The 27433-nt window shown below is 41.3% G+C and overlaps 4 protein-coding genes across 4 annotated transcripts; all 4 read right to left on the reverse strand.

Annotated features, from left to right (window-relative positions):
• Positions 1-189: 189 nt before the first annotated feature.
• On the reverse strand, positions 190-6435 carry LOC137285045 (TWiK family of potassium channels protein 9-like). The gene is made up of 2 exons (XM_067817237.1): positions 5601-6435; positions 190-2786 (listed from the first exon to the last, which is right to left on the reverse strand). Exons 1-2 carry the CDS (start codon positions 6025-6027, stop codon positions 1987-1989), a joined length of 1227 nt encoding a protein of 408 aa, XP_067673338.1. The 5' UTR covers positions 6028-6435; the 3' UTR covers positions 190-1986.
• A 963-nt stretch (positions 6436-7398) lies between these two features.
• LOC137285055 (uncharacterized) lies at positions 7399-13632 on the reverse strand. The gene is made up of 4 exons (XM_067817250.1): positions 13539-13632; positions 10455-10653; positions 9091-9336; positions 7399-7574 (listed from the first exon to the last, which is right to left on the reverse strand). The coding sequence occupies exons 1-4, from the start codon at positions 13579-13581 to the stop codon at positions 7457-7459; spliced, it is 606 nt and encodes a 201-aa protein (XP_067673351.1). The 5' UTR covers positions 13582-13632; the 3' UTR covers positions 7399-7456.
• Positions 13633-15228: 1596 nt separating this feature from the next.
• LOC137277511 (tomoregulin-2-like) lies at positions 15229-20484 on the reverse strand. Its single transcript, XM_067809281.1, has 4 exons — positions 20478-20484; positions 16438-16636; positions 15899-16174; positions 15229-15343 (listed from the first exon to the last, which is right to left on the reverse strand). The coding sequence occupies exons 1-4, from the start codon at positions 20482-20484 to the stop codon at positions 15229-15231; spliced, it is 597 nt and encodes a 198-aa protein (XP_067665382.1).
• A 785-nt stretch (positions 20485-21269) lies between these two features.
• Positions 21270-26737, reverse strand: LOC137285058 (large ribosomal subunit protein uL18m-like). The gene is made up of 6 exons (XM_067817263.1): positions 26536-26737; positions 24458-24545; positions 23621-23698; positions 23296-23409; positions 22471-22588; positions 21270-21589 (listed from the first exon to the last, which is right to left on the reverse strand). The coding sequence occupies exons 1-6, from the start codon at positions 26624-26626 to the stop codon at positions 21440-21442; spliced, it is 639 nt and encodes a 212-aa protein (XP_067673364.1). The 5' UTR covers positions 26627-26737; the 3' UTR covers positions 21270-21439.
• Between the last annotated feature and the right edge of the window lie 696 nt (positions 26738-27433).

Consider the following 27433-nt stretch of genomic DNA (forward strand, 5'->3'; position numbering starts at 1 on the left):
TCATAACTGTCATGCATTCTGGTATCTTCGACCCTGAATATGACAGTAATCTGCAGACGATATCCTTGCACAGAAGCGGACACGATTGGTACGTTTCGGCTACTCACCTACATTCGTGATACTGATAAACCAGATTATATTTCATTCATTTACATCTGAAAAGACAGGTCTCACCAGTCGTGTGGCCAGATTATTACTTAATTAAAATGAAACACTGAGGCCGAATTTCATCCACATCGCATTGTCTCTCCTCGTAAACGTCACATTGTCACTTCCTTATTACTCAACCAGGTCATACTGTTACGTCCTTGTTACTCGACTAGATCACACTTTTTGGCACGACCAGGTTAGACATTTTTTGCGCGACCGGGTTACATGATACTTCCTTGTTTTTAAATCTGCCCAGCTAGGTCACATTATTACTTCACTGTTACTCAGCTAGGCCACATTATCACTTCCCTGTTACTCAGCTAGGTCACATTATCACTTCCCTGTTACTCAGCTAGGTCACATTATCACTTCACTGTTACTCAGCTAGGCCACATTATCATTTCACTGTTACTCAGCTAGGTCACGTGATCTCTTCACTGTTACTCAGCTAGGTCACATTATCACTTCACTGTTACTCAGCTAGGTCACATAGTCACTTCCTTGTTACTCAGCTAGGTCACATTATCACTTCCTTGTTACTCAGCTAAGTCACATTATCACTTCACTGTTACTCAGCTAGGCCACATTATCACCTCACTGTTACTCAGCTAGGTCACATGATCTCTTCCCTGTTACTCAGCTAGGTCACATTATCACTTCCTTGTTACTCAGCTAGGTCACACTGTCACTTCCTTGTTACTCAGGTAGGTCACATGATCTCTTCCCTGTTACTCAGCTAGGCCACATTCTCACTTGACTCTTACTCAGCAAGGTCACATTCTCACTTTCCGCTTACTCAGCTAGGTCACATTGTCACTTCCTTGTTACTCAGCTAGGTCACATTATCACTTCACTGTTACTCAGCTAGGTCACATTGTCAGTTCCCTGTTACTCAACGAAGTCACATTTTCAATTCGTGTTACTCAACCAGGTCTCATTGTCACTTCCCGTTACTCAACCAGATAACTTTGTCAGTTGCCTGTTACTCATCCAGGGCATATTGCCACTAACTGTTACTCAACCAGGTCACATTGCCACTTCCTGGTACTCAACCAGGTCAAATTGCCACTTCCTATTACTCAATCAGATAAGTTTGTCAGTTGCCTGTTACTAAGTCAGGTGTCTATTGTTTTATCCTCACTGAACAAACTCGTACTGCTTGTCAGGTACTGGCTCACACCGTGACCTGTGATACAACCAGGTCACAATGTCACGTCCTTGTCACCTTCCGGGGGCACTGTGTCACAAGTTCCCACTACACTGCATATCGACAGGTTTTCAGTTGACACTAATCTATTGAGTTCATAATTTCTTGTTCTGAACCTGATAACAATATTCAATCGTATGTAAAACCACGGCATTTATTCACATATAAAGAAAGATTTGTACATTTAACATGGCATCTCTGTCGAAAGTGCATACTATGTAAGTATTATGTACCTTAGTTACGGAAGACCGAGTATGGCTAGTGATTAGATATCTACCTGAAGGGCTGTATTCTCAGGTGAGAAATATCTGCATTTCTTCTGCCATTTTCTCCTATACTGGGAGCCGCGTTCAATTACTTCTCTGTCTCCTCTCACCCCAGCTACATAACCCAACCTGATCTCTCTCGCTCGCATAACTCACTCACAGACACACTCACTCACCCAATCCATCAAACGCCACCCACCCACCCACTCACTCACCCACTCACTCACAGACAAACGCATTAACTCTCTCATTCGACCCACTAAAAACCCCTCTCCCCTTTCACTCACCAACCAACAGATACACTCACACACTCACTTATTCTGGCACTGCCTAACTCACCCATTCAGTCACTCACTCACTGACTCACTCACTGCCTAGCTCTCCCTCCGTCTTCTTCTCTTCCTCTTTCTCCAGTAGGCCCACCCTCCTGGCCAGCTTCCGGAACTTGTATTTCACCTCCTCCTGTATCAGATGGAAACACATTGCCTGCATGGCCATCCCGAACAGAAGGTACATGCAACACATCACCAACTTCTCTTGACTTCCCCACGAGTCGATGCTGCTCCCAGGGACGTAGTCGCCGAAGCCGATGGTGCTGAGAGTGATAAAGCAGAAATAGGAGGCGATGAGGAAGTCCCAGTCCTTCTCCCACAGTGCAAACATTATAGCGCCACCTATGATGTATCCGGTCATTATACAGAGAGTTATCGATATTGGGACACGAGCTTCCGAGAGTTTGGTGTGAACTGGCTCTTCATCTAAGGGAGATAACGCTCCTCCAGCTTCATAACTCGTTATTTCTCGCGATTCCGTTTCACCTGTCTGCTTGTTTTCATCTTCAAGGAGCTGTAAGTTATGTTCGGTCTTGAGATTCTCACCAAACGCTTCAGCAGTTACTCCGTTCATCTGACGACTCCATTTCCTGGCTCTCTCGGCCGCTTCTCGTATCTTCGATAATCTGCGAGACTTCCTCATTCTCCGTTTTAGGAGTAGCCATCTGCTCATGAGACCTAAACAGGCATGTTTATAGACCAGCTTGACGCAGGAGCTGAGCAAGGAGCCAATGTTCCGGAGACACAGAAAGGTGAGGGGAATGCCGACGATGGCGTAGACGATAGTGATGACGCGACCCCAGCTGGTTTTAGGTGTTATATGTCCATAACCTGCCGATACAGTAATGGGGAGTTTAGAAGATTTTGTATTTCAAAATATATCAGAATATGAAAGGAATAAAAACATGAAATTAAATTGAAAAGCGCACCAGTGAGAGAGAAGATTCAGAAAGCGAGGAATATCTAGACTTCTTCAATTAAGGCATGGACATTGCTGAAAGTGAATTATTGGGCTTTACTCCGATTTTAACTATATTACAGCAATATCACAGAATAATACTTAATGCTACGTCTCTAAGTATATAATTTTGATTGTAATAAAACAAATCTGTTTAAATTGAAAGAGAGTCCAAGGCCGACCAGAGATCCTGAAAGTGGGGACATCTTGAGTTGCTTTATATAGAGTATTAGCACTACAGGAGGTCTAGAATGTAGGGGAAATAGCGTGGTTCTGGGACTGTGAGATAGACTGGCAATATCACGGCATAGAATATCAGAAATGTGCTTCCTTCTCACATTGTACCCATGTGGGGATGCGAACCCGCACCTTTGGCGTGATGAACGAATTCTTTAACCACTGGGCTACACAACCGCTCCCCATTGATAAAAAGGGTTAGTGGAAGGAAAATAATGTGGGTCGGGTACTTTGAGACAGGCTATAGTTCATGCATGCACTTTTGGACATGTATATATCAACTGTATGACAGTAGCTTGCAAATAAATGGTTCTACTACTTTGTGAATATTAGATTGTGGACCAAACAATCTAGTAATTTCCCATTGATCTGAGAACATTGCCAGTCTCACTATCATTCCTTTTGTTGTCTCTTACTCCTGAACAGACCCGTGAATAGGCCTTCAGCAACGCATGCTTGCTATAAAAGGCAACAATGCTTGTCGTAAGAGGCGACTAACGGGATCAGGTGGTCAGGCTCGCTGACTTGGTTGACACACATCATGGGTTCCCAATTGTACAGATCGATGCTCTGGTCCAGACTCGATTATTTACAGACGGCTGCCATATAGCTGGAATATTGCTGAGTGCGGCGTAAAATTAAACTCACTTACTCATTGTTCCTCATCCGGATTTTCAATTTTTTAAATTTAAGAAGTCATTTATAAAAGACGTGCAAAGTACAACTATAGTTTTATGGATTTATATGCTTGTGACACGTTCAACGAATATTTGAAGTTGGAACTTGCTTTGTGACTTTAATCTTTCTATACTATATATTTTGAACGATACCTTAGGCTATGTATTGTGTAAAATGGATCCAAATGTATCAGATGTCCAGGGACACAAGCATTAGTTTCGCTCGCCACGCCGAAGACCAGGGTTCGATTCCCCACATGGGTACTATGTGTGAAGCACATTTCTGGTGTCCCCCGCGTAGATTTTGCTAAATGCGGCGTAAAACGCACTCACTCTATTCAGATTCAGCCATCGGTGATACTGACGCGTTATACAACCACAGGACAACATTCCTGAATATTTAGCCAGGCCACCCAACTACATATTCTTCCTGTGACCTCTATCAAGGAACTGTTTGATGAAGACACGGAAACTTCTTTACTAGCTTTCATAGATTTCAAGAAAACCTTTGATTATGTTACAAAATGCATTAAAATCTTTGCGTAAATTTTACATTATCTTAGGATTCATGGTCAAATTTAATAAACAAACGCTGTGCTTTGAAAAGGTGGTATTCTGTCAAGATAAACATAGTTATATGGTCAGCGCCTATGTTTCATTTATCTTTGTTACAAGCAATCACTACCAATTCTATTAGAAGGACAGATTGCATCAATGACAAATCGTGCAACGAGCTTTAAAGGCTTGGAGAGATAACTGTAAACAGATATATTTAGGCGACTGTAAGCACATGATTTACCGATACTGTAGGATCGATGTCTCCGAAGTGTGGGACAAAAGCGTTGTAAACACTTAGAACGTGTTGGGGAATGAATGAACATTGTACACAAGCAAATTTCACGTCATACACTACCAATCATATTTCAAGGACGATTACTGTGCAAACAACTTTGGGAAGTGCCGGTGGTGATGCACTCTCAAAACATTCATTAGTATCATGTCAACATAGACTGACTCCGATATATCTCCCAGCTTTTCCAATGAAATTCCTCTTCTTATACATACATAGGGGACAGGCTGGCGTACACTACCCTACAACTGTCACATACACATGCAATAACAAGTCAGTTATGCAATCGTAAAAACAAAAATTGTATCAGACATATTTATGTTACAAACGCCCGTGTTTGAACTTAGTCATTACAATACACGCGCATTGTATATTTTCAGATAAAGATATATCTATTCTCAGGGAAAGAACTGCGGAAAGAAGCGATCAGATAAATCACCTTTCCGTATTTGTCCGTATCTGTAAAAATCTTCACGCGAAAATGAACATCACATCTTCAAATACTGTAATAAATTGAATCTGAAATTCTACTGGAAATGTTTGACCAAATATGTTTTTTTAATGTTATGTGGACATGTTACTTTGGAATATTAAGCAGCAATGTTTTTGTACGTGCATTTTAAGATCAGACGTTGTAAATACCATGAAATCCATTGCAGGTGATCTTCTTGCACTGAAAGGCCTAAACTTGTAGTAATACCGCTATATGGCTTCATTCAATAAACACTACATGTACTTGTTCATGCAAAACATGAGTGGCTGGTGTACTTGAAGAACAAGGCGATTTCGATTGTTTTTTAAAGACCACCTTTAAATGAAAGTGATATTGGTCAGGTCGTTGATAAACAAATAAAACAATCCATTTTCTGTACCTTTTATCATAACGTCATTCACACAATACTTTTGAGGCCTACTCCACTCACCGATAGTTGTGATGACAGTGACGGCGTACAACATCGCCCCCGCAAACGACCACTGCAACTCATCGTCGGGGTCCTGACCATCCCAACCCTTGGTGACTGTTATCTTGTGGACCTCCATCTGAAACTCCTCCACTAACCTGGTTGCGTTCTGCTTCCAGATTTCGTAACTCATCGTGGTGTTTTCCAAAGAACGTGACAGTTCTACCAGTTTCTTGGTGTACGTGAGTCGAGCTCGTTCAACTTGTTCCCTCTGGATCATTTCACTTGGAGCCTCGAGACCCTTGAAGATGACACCTCCAAACATGCTGTAGGCGACCACAGCCGACGTGAGTCCAACTTGTGAAAAAAGGAACATGATGAATCTTTTAATTCCCGTGACGATGACATGACGTATTTGTTTAGCACGTGACACGGGAGCCGCTTTCATTTCAGTCGAAGGGTGTAGAAATATTTCATAGGAATTTGTCACTGGTTTCCGGTGACCAACAATTTTTTTACCACTGTCTTTTGCGCCCAGTGTAACCACACTCTACTCCAGTTTCGACGTTTTGTGACAAATTTCCAAGAACTCTACTCAGTGTGAATAATTCGTATTCTATTCTTACCGGACAACCGCTGAGTGTAAACGCTTGGTCTCTTAGGTCTTGTGAGGCGCTAGTTATCCGCTTATATCAGGAGTCTTGTTCCGGATCAACCCAGTTGAATCAGTCTGGCATTTTCGTGGCACTACTCAACTTCCGTGACAATCATTTCATTACACTCACAATCAGCAAACGGGCATCATGAAACGTATTCTTGGTTTGCAAACTTATTCACTGTGGTAATGTTTAATGGTAATTTAAATAAGCTGTGTATATCCAGAACACAACAACGTCTCGTATCGCCACAGACTTCGTCAAAATGTTTTCGAGGTTTCCAGGTGCACAGTCGCTATCATTGAATGTTTTTGTACATTAACTTTCCTTCGTTCACTCTTATATCCTCTGATATTTTCCATAATAACAACGCCCCCTCCCAGCAGGACTTCAGATAAACGAGGTATTCGCTCATCCACTGATGGAATTTAATGGGAAAGGCAATTAAAGGCTAAAGCATCGAGTACTCTATCTAAAACATTAAGCAGTGGTCCTCGTTCCCCGATATTAGATGACTGTAATCAGTGGCCATACTGTCTCCTGTCTTAATAGAAATACCAGGCGTGATATACAATGGCAGCCGCGAGAACACCTGACCACATCTCGAGATCAAACGTGAGATTACGTGGCTTCGTGCCTTGCGCATAGTTGTTGCGTAAAAACCACAGGGAGCCGCGTGCTACCCTGGTTCTGTCAGACTGCCACGTGCCAAATCTGAAATGTGGCACTTACTGTTTGGTGTGTGCGCGTGTGTAGTTAATGGGTGAGAGGAGTTTGCATAACGTATAACAATGATGTATTTGAAGGTTTGTCTGATGTGGGACGAAAGCTTAAAAAGGAACGAGACTGAGTTGTTGAGAAGATTTGAAAACTTATACAGGGCTGAGTGGGATTCGAACCCGTATCTTGGGTATCTTGGGTATCTTGGCATATCTAAGGGATGAGTGAGTGAGTGAGATTAGTATTACGCACTCAGCAATAATGAAACTATATGGCGGCCGTCTGTAAATAATCGAGTCTAAATCGTACAATCAACAATGATCAACACCATGAAGATCGACTTACAAAACTCGGATACGATGGCTAGACACAATGTACATTCATTTTGATATTTGTTACTGGTTGTTAAGACAGACAGGCATATCAATATGTCAACAATAGTGTCAATGTTAATGTATATTTATTAGGGGTTTAAAAATGCACTGTCACAAAGATGTGAATTTATCCAACAAGAAATGGGTCCGGTGTTGACTTCACGGGGAGGCTGTTTTCATGACACTTGGAGGGGTTGCTTGGCTCCAGGTCCGGCTTGAAACACTTCACTTTAGCAAACAGGCACCTTGGAACAGACAAGGAAGCGGATGGGATTCATCGAACGCTGATACACACATTTCGCAAAATTCTGATGGTCTCATGTCTTCTTCACCTATAAACGTTTGATTAAGGTGTCGGCCATTTACTGGTGTGTGCTTGCAATCAACATAATGACAGGAAGCGGTGAGGATTCATCTGTCACTGATAAACACGTTAAGAAATCATGATAGCGTTCCGGGGAGGGTCAGGCTATAACTCAACTTTCGGTAGGTCATGGTACAGATGGACAGCTACTTTTGTACTTAACCTTATTGTATACTTGAAATTTATAGTTATCAGGATTTACGTTTTGAAGAGTGGGTCGTGAGAGCAGGACGAGTAAGTGGGAAGCCTCTGATATTTCACAGACACACATACAGACAGACACACACACACATACAGCCAGCCAGCCACACAGAAAGACACACACACACACAGACACAGACACAGACACACACACACACACACACACACACACACACACACACACACACACACACACACACATACATACATACATACATACAACTTTGTCTTAATCTGGATTTGTGCAATGATTTTACAATGTGTGACACCACAAAATTGTGAACCAGTCTTAGCGTCTGGTAAAATTTTTGCCACAGTTGCCTCTAATTTGAAATTGTCGCGCGCATTTTTGAAGGATTCATTACAATACAACGAGATATTTGTATAGCGCCCATATCCAGTTAGTTCAACTGCTTTGTTTTTCCCTCGATCACTGGATGTCCATCACAACGGTACATCGCATTTTCAATCTCAACTCCCGGGGGATCATACAACTCTTGCAGCCAACCAGGCGCACCGAGTTTATGTAGCTTTCCCATCCTTACGAGGTACCCATTCACAGCTGGGTGGACTGGGACACACAGTCACAGTACTTTGTCCATTTTACTGCACGTTGCTGTCCCCGCAACTGGGTGTTTGCACGTACTCGTGTGGCCACCATCTGGTCATCTACCAACGGACTTGTGGGTTCTTTTAAGTGCACAGGGTTGTGTACTGCACACTAGGGGTTGTGACACCACTGAAAGATGCTGCACACAAAGTTGACTCCAAGGTTTTTACACCCGGTCAGAGGTGGGCTCGATCCCCTCACCTCAGTCTCGCTGGATCACTAGCCTGGCGCTTTCGCCAGCTCGCCCACCGCGCCTCCAAAGCATCTAATGCCTTGGCCTTGGCCAAATGGTTTGAGTCAGGGGCGTAGCAACCATTACAACAAACAGCTCGGGCTTACATATGATCGTTGGTTAAAAAACGTTGGCCAAACAGCTTTGCAACTTATCAGGTATACACGAAAAACTGGCTTACTATGCGCCTGTGAGTACTGAATGTCGAACTTTTTAAAACAATGCGCGATATGCATAAATAGGAAGTTGACTGTTGTAAGACTGAAGTTGTACTCTTGTCTTATGGAATGTTTATACTCTGAATCATTAAGACTAGATCTCATCATGATGTCTATTACTGTGCGAATGTCTCACTGATTCGTGTACACCTTCCCGTCAGAACCGCAAATGTCGGCGTCAACGTTTATCCCACATCTGATGATGTTGATGTTGATGCAGAAGACGTCCTTGATCAGGTCATACGCCGGGTCATGACCCCAGGTAACGGTGATTGGCGGAGTGGTGGTCATGTGACTGGCTGGAGATGGCTTGACACACGGTCCTTTGTGCCTCAAATTAATGTAGGAAGATGGCTGACATCTTGCTTTGGCAAACACGCAGCTGGATGTAGATAGAAAACATATAACTGGTATCATAGAACGGAGAAACTTATATGCATGTTGTTTGTTCCTTTCATTCTTTCTTTGTTGTTTAACACTGCGCTCAACTGTGTAATGACAGTCTGTAAATATAAGAGTCTGGACCAGAAAATCCAATGGTCAACATCACGGGCGTCGATCTACGCAAATGGACAACGACGACATATATCAGCCATGTCAGCAAGCCTGACCACCCGGTTCCTGCCGTCGCCTCTTATGACATTGTTTCGGTAAAATACTATCAAAGTAGATGAATGTTTTCACCTGCAAGATGCAAGGTCACATGCAAGACCTCTAAGAGGTTCATTATTCCTTGGACAATAAGGATGAAATGCCTCATAACCTATCATGAAAACATAACTTCTGAAAAGCTGACTTTTGAAAATTTATTTCCTGGTAGATGAAACCTGGTAGCCTGCTGTTGGGAAACACAGGAATAGTGAATGTAAAAGTTGAATATCAGCGAGGAAAGACATTTTTGGTTAATTTTTGTATAACGTTTGGTTTGGTTTGGTTTATTTTGTATATTTTTCTTTTCTGTATTAAGTCGCACTTAAATTCCAGCTATCTGGCTGTGGTCTGTAAATAATGCACTCTAGACGAGACAATCCACTGATCAACAACATCGATGTACCTAATTGGCATACGATGACATGTGTCAATCAAGGCAGGGGGCCTGACCACAGGATCGTTAGACGCCTCTTAGACGCCACAAGAGTGGGATGCTGAAGATCAGTTCAAACTCTGATCTTCACGTTGAATGACAGTATATGAATGAGTTGGATTGTGAGTTAGTGGCTTTGGGAGGGGTGAGTCTCACGACTAGCATGGGTTGCTGAGGACCAATTCTTATCTGGTGATATTTCAGTGAGTTGGGAATTTTTGCTTTTAGCAATAGTCCAGCAATATCAGCTTGAAGAGCGAACGCTTTCTACACTAGGCTGCCTGGTTTGTCTTCATGGGAGACAAACGTGGTGAACATAGACCAATGAACAAATGAAGAAAGTCCGAGCTGAGAGGGCACAAGGAGGTTGCGTTTTGACTGGTATTACTCATATTTTAAACGTAATGCCTTCTCACCTGTCAGAGTAGGTGACTAGGTCGGTACCACACACTGTCTCGTCTTTCGTGGCATTGTGTTGACTGCAGTCAAACTTCAAGATGGCGGCACACATTGTGGCGGAGAAAGGCTGTTTGTTGATGTGGTCAAGGACATGCTCTACTGACTCAGTCGACACAGGATGACGAGCTAGTGTCCACTGAATCTCGGTCAGAAGAACTACAAACACATTTAGAGCAACACTACACTGAAGGTACACCTGGTTTACACTGTACACTGGGTGCGCTTAGGTAACAGTATGTTTAAGGCACAATTGGCTTACACTGTACTACAGGTATATTTAGGCAACACAGCACAACACACACTCGGTTTACACTGTGCTACTGGTATGCGTATGGAACACACCACTCAAGGCACATTTTGCTTACACTGTAATACAAGTATAATAAGGTAACATATTACTGAAGCCACACTTACCTTACACTGTACCATAAGTATAGTAAGGTAACATATTACTGAAGCCACACTTACCTTACACTGTACCATAAGTATAGTAAGGTAACATATTACTGAAGGCACACTTACCTTACACTGTAATACAAGTATAGTTCGGTAACATGTTACTGAAGGCACACTTACCTTACACTGTACTATAAGTATAGTAAGGTAACATATTACTGAAGGCACACTTACCTTACACTGTACTATAAGAATAGCAAGGTAACATATTACTGAAGGCACACTTACCTTACACTGTACTACAAGTATAGTAAGGTAAAATGTTACTGAAGGTATCCTTGGCTTACACTGTACTATAAGTATAGTAAGGTAACATATTACTGAAGGCACACTTACCTTACACTGTACTATAAGTATAGTAAGGTAACATATTACTGAAGGCACACTTACCTTACACTGTAATACAAGTAGAGTTCGGTAACATATTACTGAAGGCACACTTACCTTACACTGTACTATAAGTATAGCAAGGTAACATATTACTGAAGGCACACTTACCTTACACTGTACTATAAGTATAGCAAGGTAACATATTACTGAAGGCACACTTACCTTACACTGTACTACAAGTATAGTAAGGTAACATATTACTGAAGGCACACTTACCTTACACTGTACTATAAGTATAGTAAGGTAACATATTACTGAAGGCACACTTACCTTACACTGTACTATAAGTATAGCAAGGTAACATATTACTGAAGGCACACTTACCTTACACTGTACTATAAGTATAGCAAGGTAACATATTACTGAAGGCACACTTACCTTACACTGTACTACAAGTATAGTAAGGTAACATATTACTGAAGGCACACTTACCTTACACTGTAATACAAGTAGAGTTCGGTAACATATTACTGAAGGCACACTTACCTTACACTGTACTATAAGTATAGCAAGGTAACATATTACTGAAGGCACACTTACCTTACACTGTAATACAAGTATAGTTCGGTAACATATTACTGAAGGCACACTTACCTTACACTGTACTACAAGTATAGCAAGGTAACATGTTACTGAAGGTATCCTTGGCTTACACTGTACTATAAGTATAGCAAGGTAACATATTACTGAAGGCACACTTACCTTACACTGTACTACAAGTATAGTAAGGTAACATGTTACTGAAGGCATACTTGGCTTACACTGTACTATAAGTATAGCAAGGTAACATATTACTGAAGGCACACTTACCTTACACTGTACTATAAGTATCGTAAGGTAACATATTACTGAAGGCACACTTACCTTACACTGTACTACAAGTATAGTTCGGTAACATATTACTGAAGGCACACTTACCTTACACTGTAATACAAGTATAATTCGGTAACATATTACTGAAGGCACACTTACCTTACACTGTACTATAAGTATAGCAAGGTAACATATTACTGAAGGCACACTTACCTTACACTGTACTATAAGTATAGTAAGGTAACATATTACTGAAGGCACACTTACCTTACACTGTAATACAAGTAGAGTTCGGTAACATATTACTGAAGGCACACTTACCTTACACTGTACTATAAGTATAGCAAGGTAACATATTACTGAAGGCACACTTACCTTACACTGTACTATAAGTATCGTAAGGTAACATATTACTGAAGGCACACTTACCTTACACTGTACTACAAGTATAGTAAGGTAACATGTTACTGAAGGCACACTTGGCTTGCCCTGCACTACAGGTATGCTTCGTTACCACGACACTGGCGGAACAATTGCCTTAAAGGCCTTTATATCCACAACGGTCTTTAGTTACACTAAAACCACAGGTTGCTGTACATTACACGTGAGTAACACATCACTACAGATATAGTTGGGTAACAGTACACTGCAGATATCCTTGGGTGATACTACATTGCTTGAGAGAAATCACTATAGAGGCATACTTGGGTAACACTACGATTCAGGTACACCTGGGTAACAGTACACTACATATATACATGTGTAGAAATTTGGGTAACACAAGAGTCAAGGTATACATGGGTAACTCAATAACACAGGAATGCTTGGGTAGCACTACAATATAGGAATACTTGGGTAACACTACAATATAGGAATACTTTGGTAACACTACAATACAATACAGGAATACTTGGATAACACTACAATACAGGAATACTTTGATGACAGGTATAGTTGGGTGACACTACAATACAGGTATACGTAGGTGACACTATAACACAGGTATAGTTGGGTATCACTACAATACAGGTATATGTAGGTGACACTACAACACAGGTGTACGAAGGTAACACTATAATACACGTATACGTAGGTGACACTACAATACTGGTATACTTAGGTAACACTATAATACAGTTATATGTAGGTGATACTATAATACAGGTAAACTTGTGTGCCATTAGAATGATGCATGTCTTCGGAATAACATCTGGAAGAAAGAAAGTCATTCAGGAAATACTACCAGGTTATCTAGAAAAGTTTCAGGGCACCAGCCTGCACGCTTTTAATCAAACGAAGACGTGGCAGAAAAACCCAGTCCCGTGATATATTTGAATCGCTGTATCGTGTGTACACATGGGAGACGTAAAGAATAGACTCACCAACAGCTATTCCAGGAAACATCAGAGGCAAGGAGCAATACATGGTTAGTTCCAGGTGAGAATATGTCTGTGTGTACCAGAAGACACTCCTGCCGGTGTTGCTGACCTCTTGAGATAAGCCCATTTTTGCAGAATTTCACACAAGCCTCGGTGTTAATTGCAAGAGACAATAAAACGGTGCAATACAGTATAATTCAAAATTATGGGGAAATGACAACCAAAGAAAATAAATCCCAAAGAAGTTATTTAGAGTCCACATAGCAGCTGCGAGTGAAGCCCGTCATGACACTGTGTTTTAACCGGAAGTGGACAGTTTCTCCTCCATGCTTCTCATCAGTTCGCAAGGTTAACAAAATATTACATGCTGTCGTTAATGGCGTTGATGCTTCTGGAAAGTGGACGAACATCACCATGCCATGTATATTTTAAAGGTATAGTGCGTAACTAGGTTCAGTGTTAAATGCCCTTGAACACGAACGCAGAGCAAGAGGCGACTGTCCCGGAAGGATAATTTCTAAAACTATAAAGTTGACAGCGTTGATCTATGACGCCGTTCAGACTATTTTTGAACGAATTTGATTTCTGTTTTTTTAAATATTTTTATGTGGGTTTTACATCATTACAAATGAAGTTCGTGTGCAGCTCTATCTTGAGTTGGGACTGAGGGATAGCCATATCATTATAGCGTACATTGGGTACAATGTATGAAGCAGATTCCTGGTGTTCCTCGCCGTAATATTCCTGGGCTATTGCTAAAGGCGGCGTAAAACTAAACTCATTCACTCATCCTGCGTAATGGCACACGTTCATTCAGACGATCACTTGCAAGTGCATATGTAAAATTGAACATTGATTTTGTTTATCTGGGACATAACTGCAGCACTTGAAAAACATCAAAATAATAGTACTTCAGTTTCCATTCTGTTGTTGTGTTAATCCCTTCTCTTACACGATGTATGGTATGTGGTATCATTAGTTTCACAAGAAACTTTGGTGGAATCATTTAAAATCCGCAATGAGAGACAGTGTTCAGTAATGTGGTTGGGTTAGCAAATTGTTCAAAGTGCACCGCGTCCAAAATATCTAGTTTCATACCTCCTTTTTATACGTACATTCATGTCCACATGTGCAGCTGTTCCCACCTGGCTGTCCAAACAGCACCTGTCTAGCCCAACTGCATCTGGCTGTCTCACCTGTCTAGCTCACATGCATATGTCTATCCCACCTGCATCTGGCTATCTCACCTGTCTAGCTCACGTGCACTTGTCTAGCCCAACTGCATCTGACTATCTCACCTGTCTAGCTCACGTGCACTTGTCTAGCCCACCTGCATCTGACTATCTCATCTGTCTGGCTCACGTGCACTTGTCTATACCACCTGCATCTTTCTATCTCATCCGTCTGGCTCTCCTGTGTCTATCCCACCTGCATGTTTCTATCGCATCTGTCTATCCCACCTGTGTCTGTCTAGCCCCTCTGTGTCTGTATCATGTCTTAGTTACCAATCAGCTGCTTTGTGCTGGTTGAACAGCATAGTCAAACTGGTATGCTAATATGACGTTTGTTTGTTTGTAACATGAATATCACAGTACGTGATTAGACAGAATGGGACAGGCTCTGCTTCCATTTGGTTTAAGAACAACTTCGTATTTGCATGTAAACCATTTATTACGTCACATTGGAAATGACTTCATCCTACAATCGGGCTCGGCGTCGACTTCAAGGGCAGGCCGTTCTCATGACACGTAGAGGGGCTGGCCGTCTCAAGGTCCGGCTTGAAACATTTCACTTTGGCAAACAGGCACCTTGAAACAGACAGACTTTGTGTGAGAAAACAACAAAACAACATAAGAAAGCGGGAGGGGGTGGGGGTGGTCTCGCGATCATCTGTTCCTTATAAACGTGTGATTTAGGTATCGGTCACTTACTGGCGTGCGTGCGTGTATGTGTGTGTTTGCGTGCGCTTGCGTGTATGTATGTGTGCACCTTTCTGTGTATGAGTATTTAGAAGTGTCTGACGTGAAGGGATGGGGTTAGACTTAGCAAGAAAACATCCCGAACACTTTCTTTCATGGCCGAAAATACAACTATCAAAAACAGACTCAGTGTCTGTCCCTTAGTAGCGACATAAAGGATTTGGCTACAGACGATTTCCCACTCGACCTGCAAACCTCTGGAGAAAAGGCACTAACAGTAAGTCGTAACGTTTTCAAAGCTAAAGGCCCCGTTCTCCAAGAATTACTAGGATTATTGAAGTATATAGTAAAATTTGCATTATTATACATCCTCTTCGGTTAACCACTACTTAATTGGTCACCATCAAACACTTCAGATCAAATCAGTACAACACTGAGTCTTACTGGTTCGTGTAGACCTTCCCGTCCGTGGCGCAAAGATCGGCGTCCACATTGTTCCCACAGATGATGGCGTTGATGTTGGTACAGAAGACGTCTTTAATCAGGTCATACCCTGGGTCATGACCCCATGTGACAGAGCTGGGAGTAGAGGTGGTCATGTGACTGACGGAGCTAGGAATGGTGCTGTGACTTGCTGAAGACGACGTGACCACACACTGCCCTTTGTGATCCAGTTCTATGGTGGATGAAACCTGGCAGCTTGCTTTGGCAAACACACAGCTGGATGTTCATGAAATATATAGAAATACCTACAACAGGACGGACATGTAGTAAATGAGAAGTAGCATATTTCTCGTTTAATGCCGCATGCGAAGTTGACTGGGAATGAGATAAGAGTGACATTTGTGTGTGACATTTGAAGGCAAATTACTACATTGATATCGTAACATGGTTTTGTTTTCACATGCTGCCCTTACTTATGAAGGGGTGTCTCTCACTCATTCACTCACTCACTCACTCACATCGGTTCTGAGACTACTCACTAGTTGTGGTAAGTGACTTGGTCGGTACCACATACTGTTTCGTCCCTGGTGACTTTGTGCTGACTGCAGTCAAACTTTAAGATGGCGGCACATATCGGGGCACGGAAAGGCCGATGGTGGATGTGGTCAAGGATTTCCTCCACTGACTTCGTCGACAGCGGATGACTAGCTAGAGTCCACTGAATCTCGGGCACGAGAACTACAAGCACATTTAGTTGCACTTTACTTGTCGACTCGGATAGCAATTAACACAAGCACACTCGGCTTACAGCTTACTGTACGTACACTTAGGTTGTTCTTATCCACAATACACGCCTTCCCGTGTTGCAGTACTGTATACGTACGCCTGGTTTATACTACAAGTATACTAAGGCAACAGTAAACTGAAGGCACAGTTGACTTAAACAGGTGTATTTAGGTAGCACAACACTGTTAGCTTAAACTATACTTCAGGTGCACTTCAGGTAACATAACAACAAGACACCCAAGGCCCCACTGGCTTGCAATGTGCTACAGGTGCACTCAGTTACCATAACACTTAAGGCATTGTTGGCTAACGCTGTACTTACTACAGATGCACTCAGTTATCATAACACATAAGGTACTGCTAACACTGTACAAAAGGTATACTCAGATGACACACACTGTATGGACAAATGACTTACACTGCACTGCAAGTACACTTATACTGTGGGTTTACAGGTATCACTGAACATCGGGTATACATGGACAAGGTTTACACTACAGATACAACTGGACTGTAATGACTATGACGGGTTTACTAGGGTGACACAACACTTTTTGTCATGGCTCGCCTATGCATCGGTATTTAACTTTTACAATATACTACACTGCATTTGACTTGCACTATACAAATGATACAGTTCGCTTACAATACTTAGAAAGAATAATAATACGCCGAGAGTATATGTGCACAGATCGACTATTTTTAGTTGTTGGAAACAGGTATATTTCACCTACAAGACGATCCATACATAAGTGTATCTGGACCATACCATCCAGTGATTGATATTGTGAATGAAAGTTCCTCGCCGTTGCAGGCACAAGTATGTCCTGACAACCAAATCTCCGGAGCCTAAACACCAGATCTTCAGGTACGGTTAGCAGATTTTGAACAGAGACTATTCTAAACACGATTTCCCCCGAGACATTGAGCGAGTGAGCTACGATGTCGGAACAAGCTGTTAGATTTATTGGACGGTTGTTAAATGCCGCACTCAGCAAAATTCCAGTTATAGTCCATGGATAAACAGCATTAATCTCTGCAAATGATTACACGATTACGTAAACCAAGTCAGCAAGCCTCTTGAGACAGGCATAGTTTGCTGAAGACCAAGTGTTACTCGGATCTTCAAGGGTATGTTACATTTATTACTAACCCGATTGAATACACATCTGAGAAACCATTCACATCAAACGTACAATTGATAAAAAACATTTATCTTCTTCTGGAGGGTATTTAAACAACTGTTCCTGAGAAACACCTACAAAATAGTTTATTACATTAACGATTTCGGTTTCAGTATGTCAACACGTGAATGTCTCTTTCCAAACATTGACAAACGAACGAGAATCAAGAAGGATTAAATTTGACCCTGACTGGTTGGATTGCGCTAGGTGCCATCACCATGAAAGATTCAGCTTGATCCTGATTGGTTGGATTGCGTCAGGTGTAATCGCCATGAAGAATTCAGCTTGATCGTGATTGGTTGGATTACGCAAGGTGTCATCACTATGAAGGATTAAACTTGACCCTGATTGGTTGGATTACATTTCATCTTGTTTGGTTATTTTGCGTTAGGTGCCATCACCATGAAGGAATAAACTTGACTCGAGATCTGATTGGATTGTACCGGCAGTTATCATGTGTCACGTTAACGTTAGAACACATACCAAGGTTCGAGACAGCATTTCATATTTTTATCTACATATACTCTGTCAAGTCGGAGACGATATTCGCGATATAGGTATATTCGAAATGTACTATAGAAATTTACTGACATTTAAAATTTTAAAGCTGAACGTTTAATTATTACAGTTTTCTGTTCATAGGGTTCCGTCTCGCCCCGTGGCTAGTCGGACCTAGTCCCCATGCTTGGTGACCCCTTAAACCTGCCAGACGAACCTAGTCCCCATGCTTGGTAACCCCCTAAACCTGCCAGTCGAACCTAGTCGCTATGCGTGGTGACCCCTTGAACCTGCCAGTCGGATCTAGTCGCTATGCGTGGTCGGGCTGGGATGGAGTCCTTTAGTATTGAATCAACGAAAGATAAACCGGTTAGAGTTATAAACTTTTACAGCACATTAAGGACAACCATCAAAGAAATTGTAGATACAAGTCAGCTGTTGTCATAATGTACAACTGTAGTCTAATCTACGTCACAACTATGCACATTTACAATACCAACTATACATCAAATATACGCCAAAACTATCTACTTACCATGTACGAATGCAAATCATAAAACTATGTACATGTATTATATATATGAGTACGTTATCGACAATCCTGAGAACAATGTTCGTGAAGACTGTGTCTTAAATTCGTTGCACCCATTTTCAACGCTTGTGAACTTATTCTTGATTACGTCAAATCTAATAATGTACATGAAGCCTGCCCTGCTTTGTTTGATCAACGACACACGTTTGTACTTAAAATATGGCTACTTTTCCGACAAACAACGATAGCAGTATGTTGAACATGCGATCATGCACATTTGTCAAGTCTGAGTCCATTTTGCCAATTTGCGTCTAACTGTCTACACCAAACGATGAATTCATGATTTGTCAGTTTTGTCTTCATCAGTCCTGGCCATCCAACATAGTCCGACCTTCACCTGACCTAAAATACAGTTATTTAAAAACGTGGGTCACGCCATCTTGGCACAATTACTCCAATATTGACACCAATACCATCACACCCGAAGACAAATACAAACATCTGAGAAGCTGAGGCCAGACTCACCAATACCCAGCCCCCAAATGAACGATATCAGGGAACAGTGCATGATTAGTTCCAGATCTGATGAGGTCAGCGTGGGGTGTGAGTGGAGAAATGCTCACAATGATGACCTTTTTAGATAAGCTCAGAAGAAATGACACATTTGGTATGATATTGATTCACTCACTTTGAGGTCAAACAGAGAGCAGCCAAATGACCGTAAAGTCAATGATATAAAAATAAAAAAGTTAAAAATAAATATAAAAAAAACCAAAAAAAAACCGATTTAACTGACTTTCCTTATTCATTTACTAATACACGAGATGTTCACTACACAAAACCTACATGTGAAGATCCAGGATGTAATTGGTCTTCAACAGATCATATACGACTAACGGAATCGGGTGGTCCGGCCTCCTGGCTTGGTTGACACATGCCCTCTTATCCCAGTTGTGTAGATCCATGCAGATACAGAGAAGTAAATGACACTTTCACCATCCTTGACAAAGACCAGAAACCTGAAGACCTACTGGACCACTTCAACCTACAACACCACTGAATCAAATTCACCATTGAAAAAGAAAACTACCACCAGTTAGCCTTCCTCGATGTACAACTCGATAACAGTCACGACAACATCCACACTGCCGTCAAGCGCAGACAATCTGCTGTCAAACCACCATCCTCAGATCAAACAAGTTATCACTGCCATATGCAACTCAGATAGCCTAAGGCAAGAAATTCATCACCTCTAACACACCTTCATTGCCCTCAACGGATAACATAATCATTCGGTGGAGAAAAACATACGGAAACCCTTAGCCAGAAAAAGATCCTGCTCCCAGGTCCAAACCAGCCCCATCACCAATCCTCGTCAGCATTTAATACCGTGGTCCTGCCAGCAGATTGCTCAGTGCTTTAACTCTATCTAAACTTTTGATGGGTAGAGTATACTAGTACATGTCGTTATCAGTGTACATTACACATCCACACCCCTCTTGGCTTTGCCATTACGATATATTGTTGTCTTTGTACATTACTCATACATCTGACTTTGTACCTTTGTACATTCTCCCACCTTGCATTGTGTAGACGTGTTTCATCTCTCTCTATATATATAGTCTCTGTGTGTAGTGGCTCAGCATTTACTTGATGGAGGAGCAAGAATCAGCCCTAAAACGCCGTAGACACAAAAGAAGTTGTTATCTATAAAAACGTGTCATGTATTCATCCATTGCTCTGGAGCCGGTCACTAGATTGTCTGGTCCAAACTTGATTGTGTACCGACCGTTATGATATAGTAGGCATATTGCAGAGTGCAGCATTCAATAATTAACGGACTAATCAAATTAGGGACATAATTCGATAATGTACACCCAACTCTATAATTTTCCAGTCAGTCGTTAGAGAGCATGGCTTTGTGATTTAGACACATGAACCCAGTCAAAACTGTTGGCTTTAGCCAGGCAGGTTCCAAGGAAGTACCTGTTATCTATTTAGTGAGGGAGGAAAGCTATGGTCATTAACACACAACAGTAGCCCCTCCCGCAATCAAACTTACCATTGTCTGAGGATTAGGTTCAGTCCTACAAGACAGTGACAGTTGACACTGGAGAACTCATCTGAGTCAGGTACCTAGGTCAGTCCTTTGTGGTTATTTCAGTTGACACAACTAAACCAGGATCAGGGCCAAAGTCAACCCTTTGTGGTGATAGCACTTGACACAATTCAACCTATCAGGGTCAAGTTCATTGCTTTATGAATGTTGAAAACATGTTTCTTGTAAATTTTGTGTCCTATGACTGTGGACAGGTAGAAAAACATCTCACAAGTGGATAGATCGCTCTGCTCCCCAAAAATAACACACACAATAGGGCAACAAGCCTGTTTATTATAAAACCAACAATACAGACATCTATGCCAAGTGTCCACGTCTTTTATCTACATCCTATTCACATCTATTGTTATCAGGACACATCTGTGTTGGATATTCTGTTTGAAACACATTTGGACACATGTTCACATGCCCAATGACACGCATCAGGAAATCTGGTAGTCTGGCTTTAACTTTTTCTTCTCTCCATATCTGTTTGGTCTGTCATAGTCGATTCCAGGTTCATATCTTGGCTTCAGCTGTCTTGGTTCCATCAATGTCACCACATCTTGCACTGCCTTCAGAAACACTTCACGCTGAAATGGAATCAAACCGGTGAGATGAATGAACTAACAGGTGCTATGTAGAAGCTGATAGATGAGATAAAGAAAACGTTAGATTAAGAAACTGTGATACAAAAACTGAGAAATTTGATACAGAACCCCAGAGATGTGATACAGAAACTGATAAATGTGATACAGAAACTGATACCTATGATACAGAAGGTGAAAGATCACAATTTGTCAATATATTATAGAAACTGACACATGATGCAGTAATTGAATGATGTGATACAGAAACTGACAGCTATGATAGAGAAATTGAGAGATCAAAACTGGTTGACATATTACAGAAACTGGCACATGATGCAGTGACTGAGAGATCAAAACCAGGCAATATATAACAGACAAATGACAGTGACTGATACATGTGATACAGAAACTGAGAGATCAAAACCAGGCAATATATAACAGACAAATGACAGTGACTGATACATGTGATACAGAAACTGAGAGATCAAAACCAGGCAATATATAACAGACAAATGACAGTGACTGATACATGTGATACAGAAACTGAGAGATCAAAACCAGGCAATATATAACAGACAAATGACAGTGACTGATACATGTGATACAGAAACTGAGAGATCAAAACCAGGCAATATATAACAGACAAATGACAGTGACTGATACATGTGATACAGAAACTGAGAGATCAAAGCCAGGCAATATATAACAGACAAATGACACAGTGACTGAAAGACGTTATACAGAAACTGCTATATGTGATACACTAACTAAGAGATAAAAACTGCTGAATGTTATTACAGAAACAGACAAATGTGATACTGAAAACCTGATTGCGTGATACATAAACTAAAGGAAGTGATGGTTGCCATCACTAAGGGACTCACAGACTCTGAAGGTGTGTTGTCTTCTGTCTTGTCGTAGAAGACACTGGTCAGACCACACTCAACACATCGCTGAGCCAACACTCGTCCAATATTCTCTGCTGCAGACACATCTGAGGTGCTACAAAAGACATGAAATGTACTTCTCACATCCCAATAGAAGGTGGTGTTTGGGAAGTCTATACCATTAGTATTTGTTGTTATTCAAGCAGTACCTGGAGTGTCTATGTCATCATCATCCATTTATACAGTTGTTCCCAAACTGTCTATATCACAACCATCCATCTGCACATTGCCACCACCTATTCCCATGCAGTCTGTCACCAACCATCTGTACAGACTGCCAACATCCAGCCCACCTGTACAGCTGATCCCAGACTTTCTACATCATCACCCACCTGTACAGCTGATCCCTGACTAAATCAACACCCACCTGTACAGCTGTTCCCAGACTAAATCAACACCCACCTGTAGAGCTGTTCTCGGACAAAAACAGTACCCACCTGTACAGCTGTTCCCAGACTGACCCGTGAAGGTCCCAGGGTAGAATAGGCTTTCAGCAACCCATGCTTGCCATTAAAGGCAACTCAGCTTGTCGTAAGAGGCGACTAACGGTATCGGGTGGTCAGACAAACTGACGTGGTTGACACATGTCATCGGTTCCCAATTACGCAGATTGATGCTCATGGTGTTGCTCACTGGATTGTCTGGTCCAAACTCGATTATTTACAGACCGCAGCCATATAGCTGGAATATTGCTGAGTGTGGCATAAAACTAAAACTCACTCACTCACTCACTCACTGTTCCCAGACTAAATCAACACCCACCTGTACAGCTGTTCTTGGACAGCCCATTCCCGTGTGGACGCTGACACAACTGTCTCCCCATTCATATGTTCAACCCAAGCTGATGTGTGGCGAGCACTTCTCTCAAAAAACAACCTGTGTGAAAACAAGAGTCAGTTACTCATTATAATATTGATATGGTCGTTATAATCATAATCAATCATGAAAACATGACAATTAAACTTATAAACTAAATAGTTTGTTCTCTGACACTTATGCCGTGAAGTCATCAATGGTCAATGATTGTATTTTAGCAGGCAATACTGTATTACTGACAGGAAAGTCATTACAGCAAACATTAACCTACTTGTGATAGTAGTTTTTTCTGGGATACTGCAGAATCCAGCCTTGGCGCTTCCTTGCAATTCCCATACTTTCCAAATTTCTGAAAACATGAAATATTTTTCTCATTATAATATTTTCAGAAGACACATCAGGATGGTAATGAAAATTCGTGATCCACAAGGCGTTCATAACGTTGGGAAGTTATAAGTGATTATATTTTGAGGAATGAGAGCCTGCATTGTTACGTTAAATGACAACCTATCATAACGTTGGGAAGTTATAAGTGATTATATTTTGAGGAATGAGAGCCTGCATTGTTACGTTAAATGACAACCTATCATAACGTTGGGAAGTTATAAGTGATTATATTTTGAGGAATGAGAGCCTGCATTGTTACGTTAAATGACAACCTATCATAACGTTGGGAAGTTATAAGTGATTATATTTTGAGGAATGAGAGCCTGCATTGTTACGTTAAAGGACAACCTATCATATAAAAAACACTAACAGACTTCCTGTCCATCACTCACTTTGACAGGAAAGTGAAGGCTGCTAGTAGATGGCTTTTCACAATGAGGTACCGAATCAGGGGAAAATCTTATTCTTATCAGACTTTGTATTTCAAGATAAAACATTTCATTGAAAAAAAGCAATCACAAAAATTATACTCTATTCTGATTCAGTGAACAAGAATGTAAACTTTGATGGCTAAGAAACAAATCCATTAACCACTAGACTACCTAACCAATTATGGGCTGAAAATTATTTATTATCCCCTTCCCTTGATAAACCTTAGGACACAGAGAACACAGCAACAGGTTACCATGGCAACACAAGTCTGATAACTTCATTACCTTACCTCGGGTTTCTGTTCAGGAACACTGGGTTCACTTTGAAGTCTTTGTTAGGGCCGTCATCAACACATCGCATTGCTGTGCTCCCAAAAGCTGCACACAAAAAGCAAAGCGAAATAAAAAATCAGGAAATGTATCATTGACTTAATTTGACAGACTGACTAAAAAAACATTAAAAGTGAGTGCCACTTTTAGCAATATTCCACCCATTTACGTGACAGGGACATGAGAAATGGGCTGCATGCATTGTACCTGTGTGGGGAATCGAACCCAGGCAGGGTGGGACATTTTTTCAAACTGCACAAGACACAGGTCCAGTAAACTTTCAAAATCCACCTGACAAACTTCACTTTACCACAATTAACAATTATTTAACAACTGCATTTTTATTTCAGCACCAAAATACATACATCAAAACATGTCAGTAGTTTGGCACTACTGTACCACAGTAATAATAAACATTGATATTTGCTTCCCAGCCAGACATTAGGCAATGGCAGTTTTCAACCCTGGCTTGTTCTTCAGCATGACAAGCGATTGCTTTAACCACTAGGCTTATCCACAGACCAAAAATTATCAAAAATAACAAAACAGCTTGACGTCATAACAATAAACAAATTATGCTGTTATCAGAAGTCCAACCATGACAAATATCGGACCCTTAAGTAATGCCGAAATATGCATAAATGCATCCATGATATATAGAATGAATACAGAAATACAATAGATTGGTCCTGAGGAATGCACAATGACTTTCATTGTTTTCCAAACTTGACAAGGAAAATAGAATAAAATATGAACTTATTGTTATAAAAGTATCTCCCAAATCTTTTCGTCAAGTACACTTTTCAATGCATGATACAGCCTCAGATTTCATATAAGTGCCTCTAATATTCGTCACATAAATGTCTGGAATTCTCACAATATTATAAATAGCCATATTTTTTTTAAAAAGTGTAATACAAGTGACTTCTTTTTGAAACTGGACTGAAAACTTGAAAACTGTCATTTTTATGATTGACAACAAAGTACACAGGGGATGTATGGATACTCAATAGAGAGTAACACGTAATGTGTACACGAGACGCCCTAACGTCTCTTGTCCGTGAGATGGTGCGCTCTATGGTACTAACTGAAGCGCTTCCCCCTTATTAACTCAATCAACATGGAACCACCTCAATTGTGTGCGAACATGATATGGGGTAAATAAAGCGACCCGTAAAATCCCCAAGCGTGGTAGGGTACTTGACAGTCATGAATGAACAGGTCTCTCGATCTCAGATGCCACCCTTTCGTCATTTGCTCTGAATAGATTACCATGGTTGAACCTTACATTCTGCAGGTTGTAAGGTTGATTATTTCTGTCTAGCACAAGTACAATAACTCGATGAATCTTTTGTCTGACAAAATATTCACAATCATCCCAGGTTGATGTATACTGAGCCTCTCTAGGTTTGTTCTCCAGACCACTATTTGTGAGGCACATGAAAACATCAGCTACAAGCTACACAGGATTTTCTCTTTGCACTAAACAAACATTCAACCTTAATCTGAAGCGACTTCCTATTCATACTAACCAGGAAGTAGTCTCTTCCAATGGTCATGGCCCACATTCTTGTCTTTTCAGCCCAGTCCTTTCTAGACAACAAATGCCCTAAACTGAAGCAAGTCTAGGTTTACTCCAGTTCTGAATCCTACATCTCACTGCGTCTTTCTTACAATTGCAACGGAATTATTTGTTTCCATCAAACTTACGTATATACACGTATTAGACTAAACCGGAAAAAGGTGACTGATCATTCATATTCATATGTTGTTATTACTTTGAACAGGCAGTCTGATTTAATAGCATGTGCGTGTGGTCCTGTTAGACAAGAGTTTAATGATGTTGATGCTTAAGTTCATGTATTCCAGTTTGCTTTGAATCTTAAAATATAACTGGCTGAATATAATGGCAACTTCATCTAAATTGGCTGTTTTCGATTCCCAGTCAATTCTCTCTCGCCCTGTCATATGATATGGAGATCTCAAAATCACATCACTGATCGAATACTGGACATTATGGCAATCACTCATGCTTCACCTTGGATTCTCTGTCGCCAAGTTGTTGTGCAGGAAAACGATCCCGTGTCAATCCACGCTGGACAAACCACCCTTGATAACCTGGTTAACATCGTGCACAAATTTCGTCTGCTAAGCGAGAGGTGAGGCCGTATCGCTTAGTTCAACTCGAAATGACCTCACATGAGGCAACACGCCGGAAGTCCCAGAGCTCCAGACAGTGTCTGACGGTTTAACGACGCGATGTATTAGAGCGCAGGATTGACGGTCAGAATGGTTTTTCGCTTGTGAATATTTAAGTGAGTGTGTTTAGTTTTACGCCGCACTCAGCAATGTTCCAGCTATATGGCGGCGGTTTGTAAATAATCGCGTCTGGACCAGACAATCCAGTGATCAACAACATGAGCAGTGACCTGGGTAATTTGGAACCGATAGCGTCTACCAAGTCGATCAGCTAGTCTGACCAGAGACCATATATATGGTCTCTGGTCTGACCACCCGATCCCGTTAGTCGCCTCTTACGACAAGAATAGTCGCCTTTATGGCAAGCATGGGTTGCTGAAGGCCTATTCTTCCCCGGGACCTTCACGAGTCGTTTGTGAATATTAACGTAATATGGGTAATATGATAAATATTGCTGAAATTTCGTCATCACGTGTCAGGACAGGAAAACTAAGATCCAGAATGAATCCCTGTCCAACCTATCTTTGGTGTCTTGGTGTCAGTTCAATTTTGTTGATGGAAACAAAAAGGTTTTCCAAAAAATGTTGTGCACTACATAGATAAGGTCCTCGGTTTTTTTCACGTTTCCCATTTCCCTACCGCTGTAACTGTAGCTGGGCCTAACTTACATTTACAGATGTTTCACACTGTTGCCAATCTACTACATAAACTGTAGAGGTACACGTGAAGAAAAACAC

This window comes from Haliotis asinina, chromosome 1, assembly GCF_037392515.1.
Source record: "Haliotis asinina isolate JCU_RB_2024 chromosome 1, JCU_Hal_asi_v2, whole genome shotgun sequence".
Lineage (NCBI taxonomy): Eukaryota > Metazoa > Mollusca > Gastropoda > Lepetellida > Haliotidae > Haliotis > Haliotis asinina.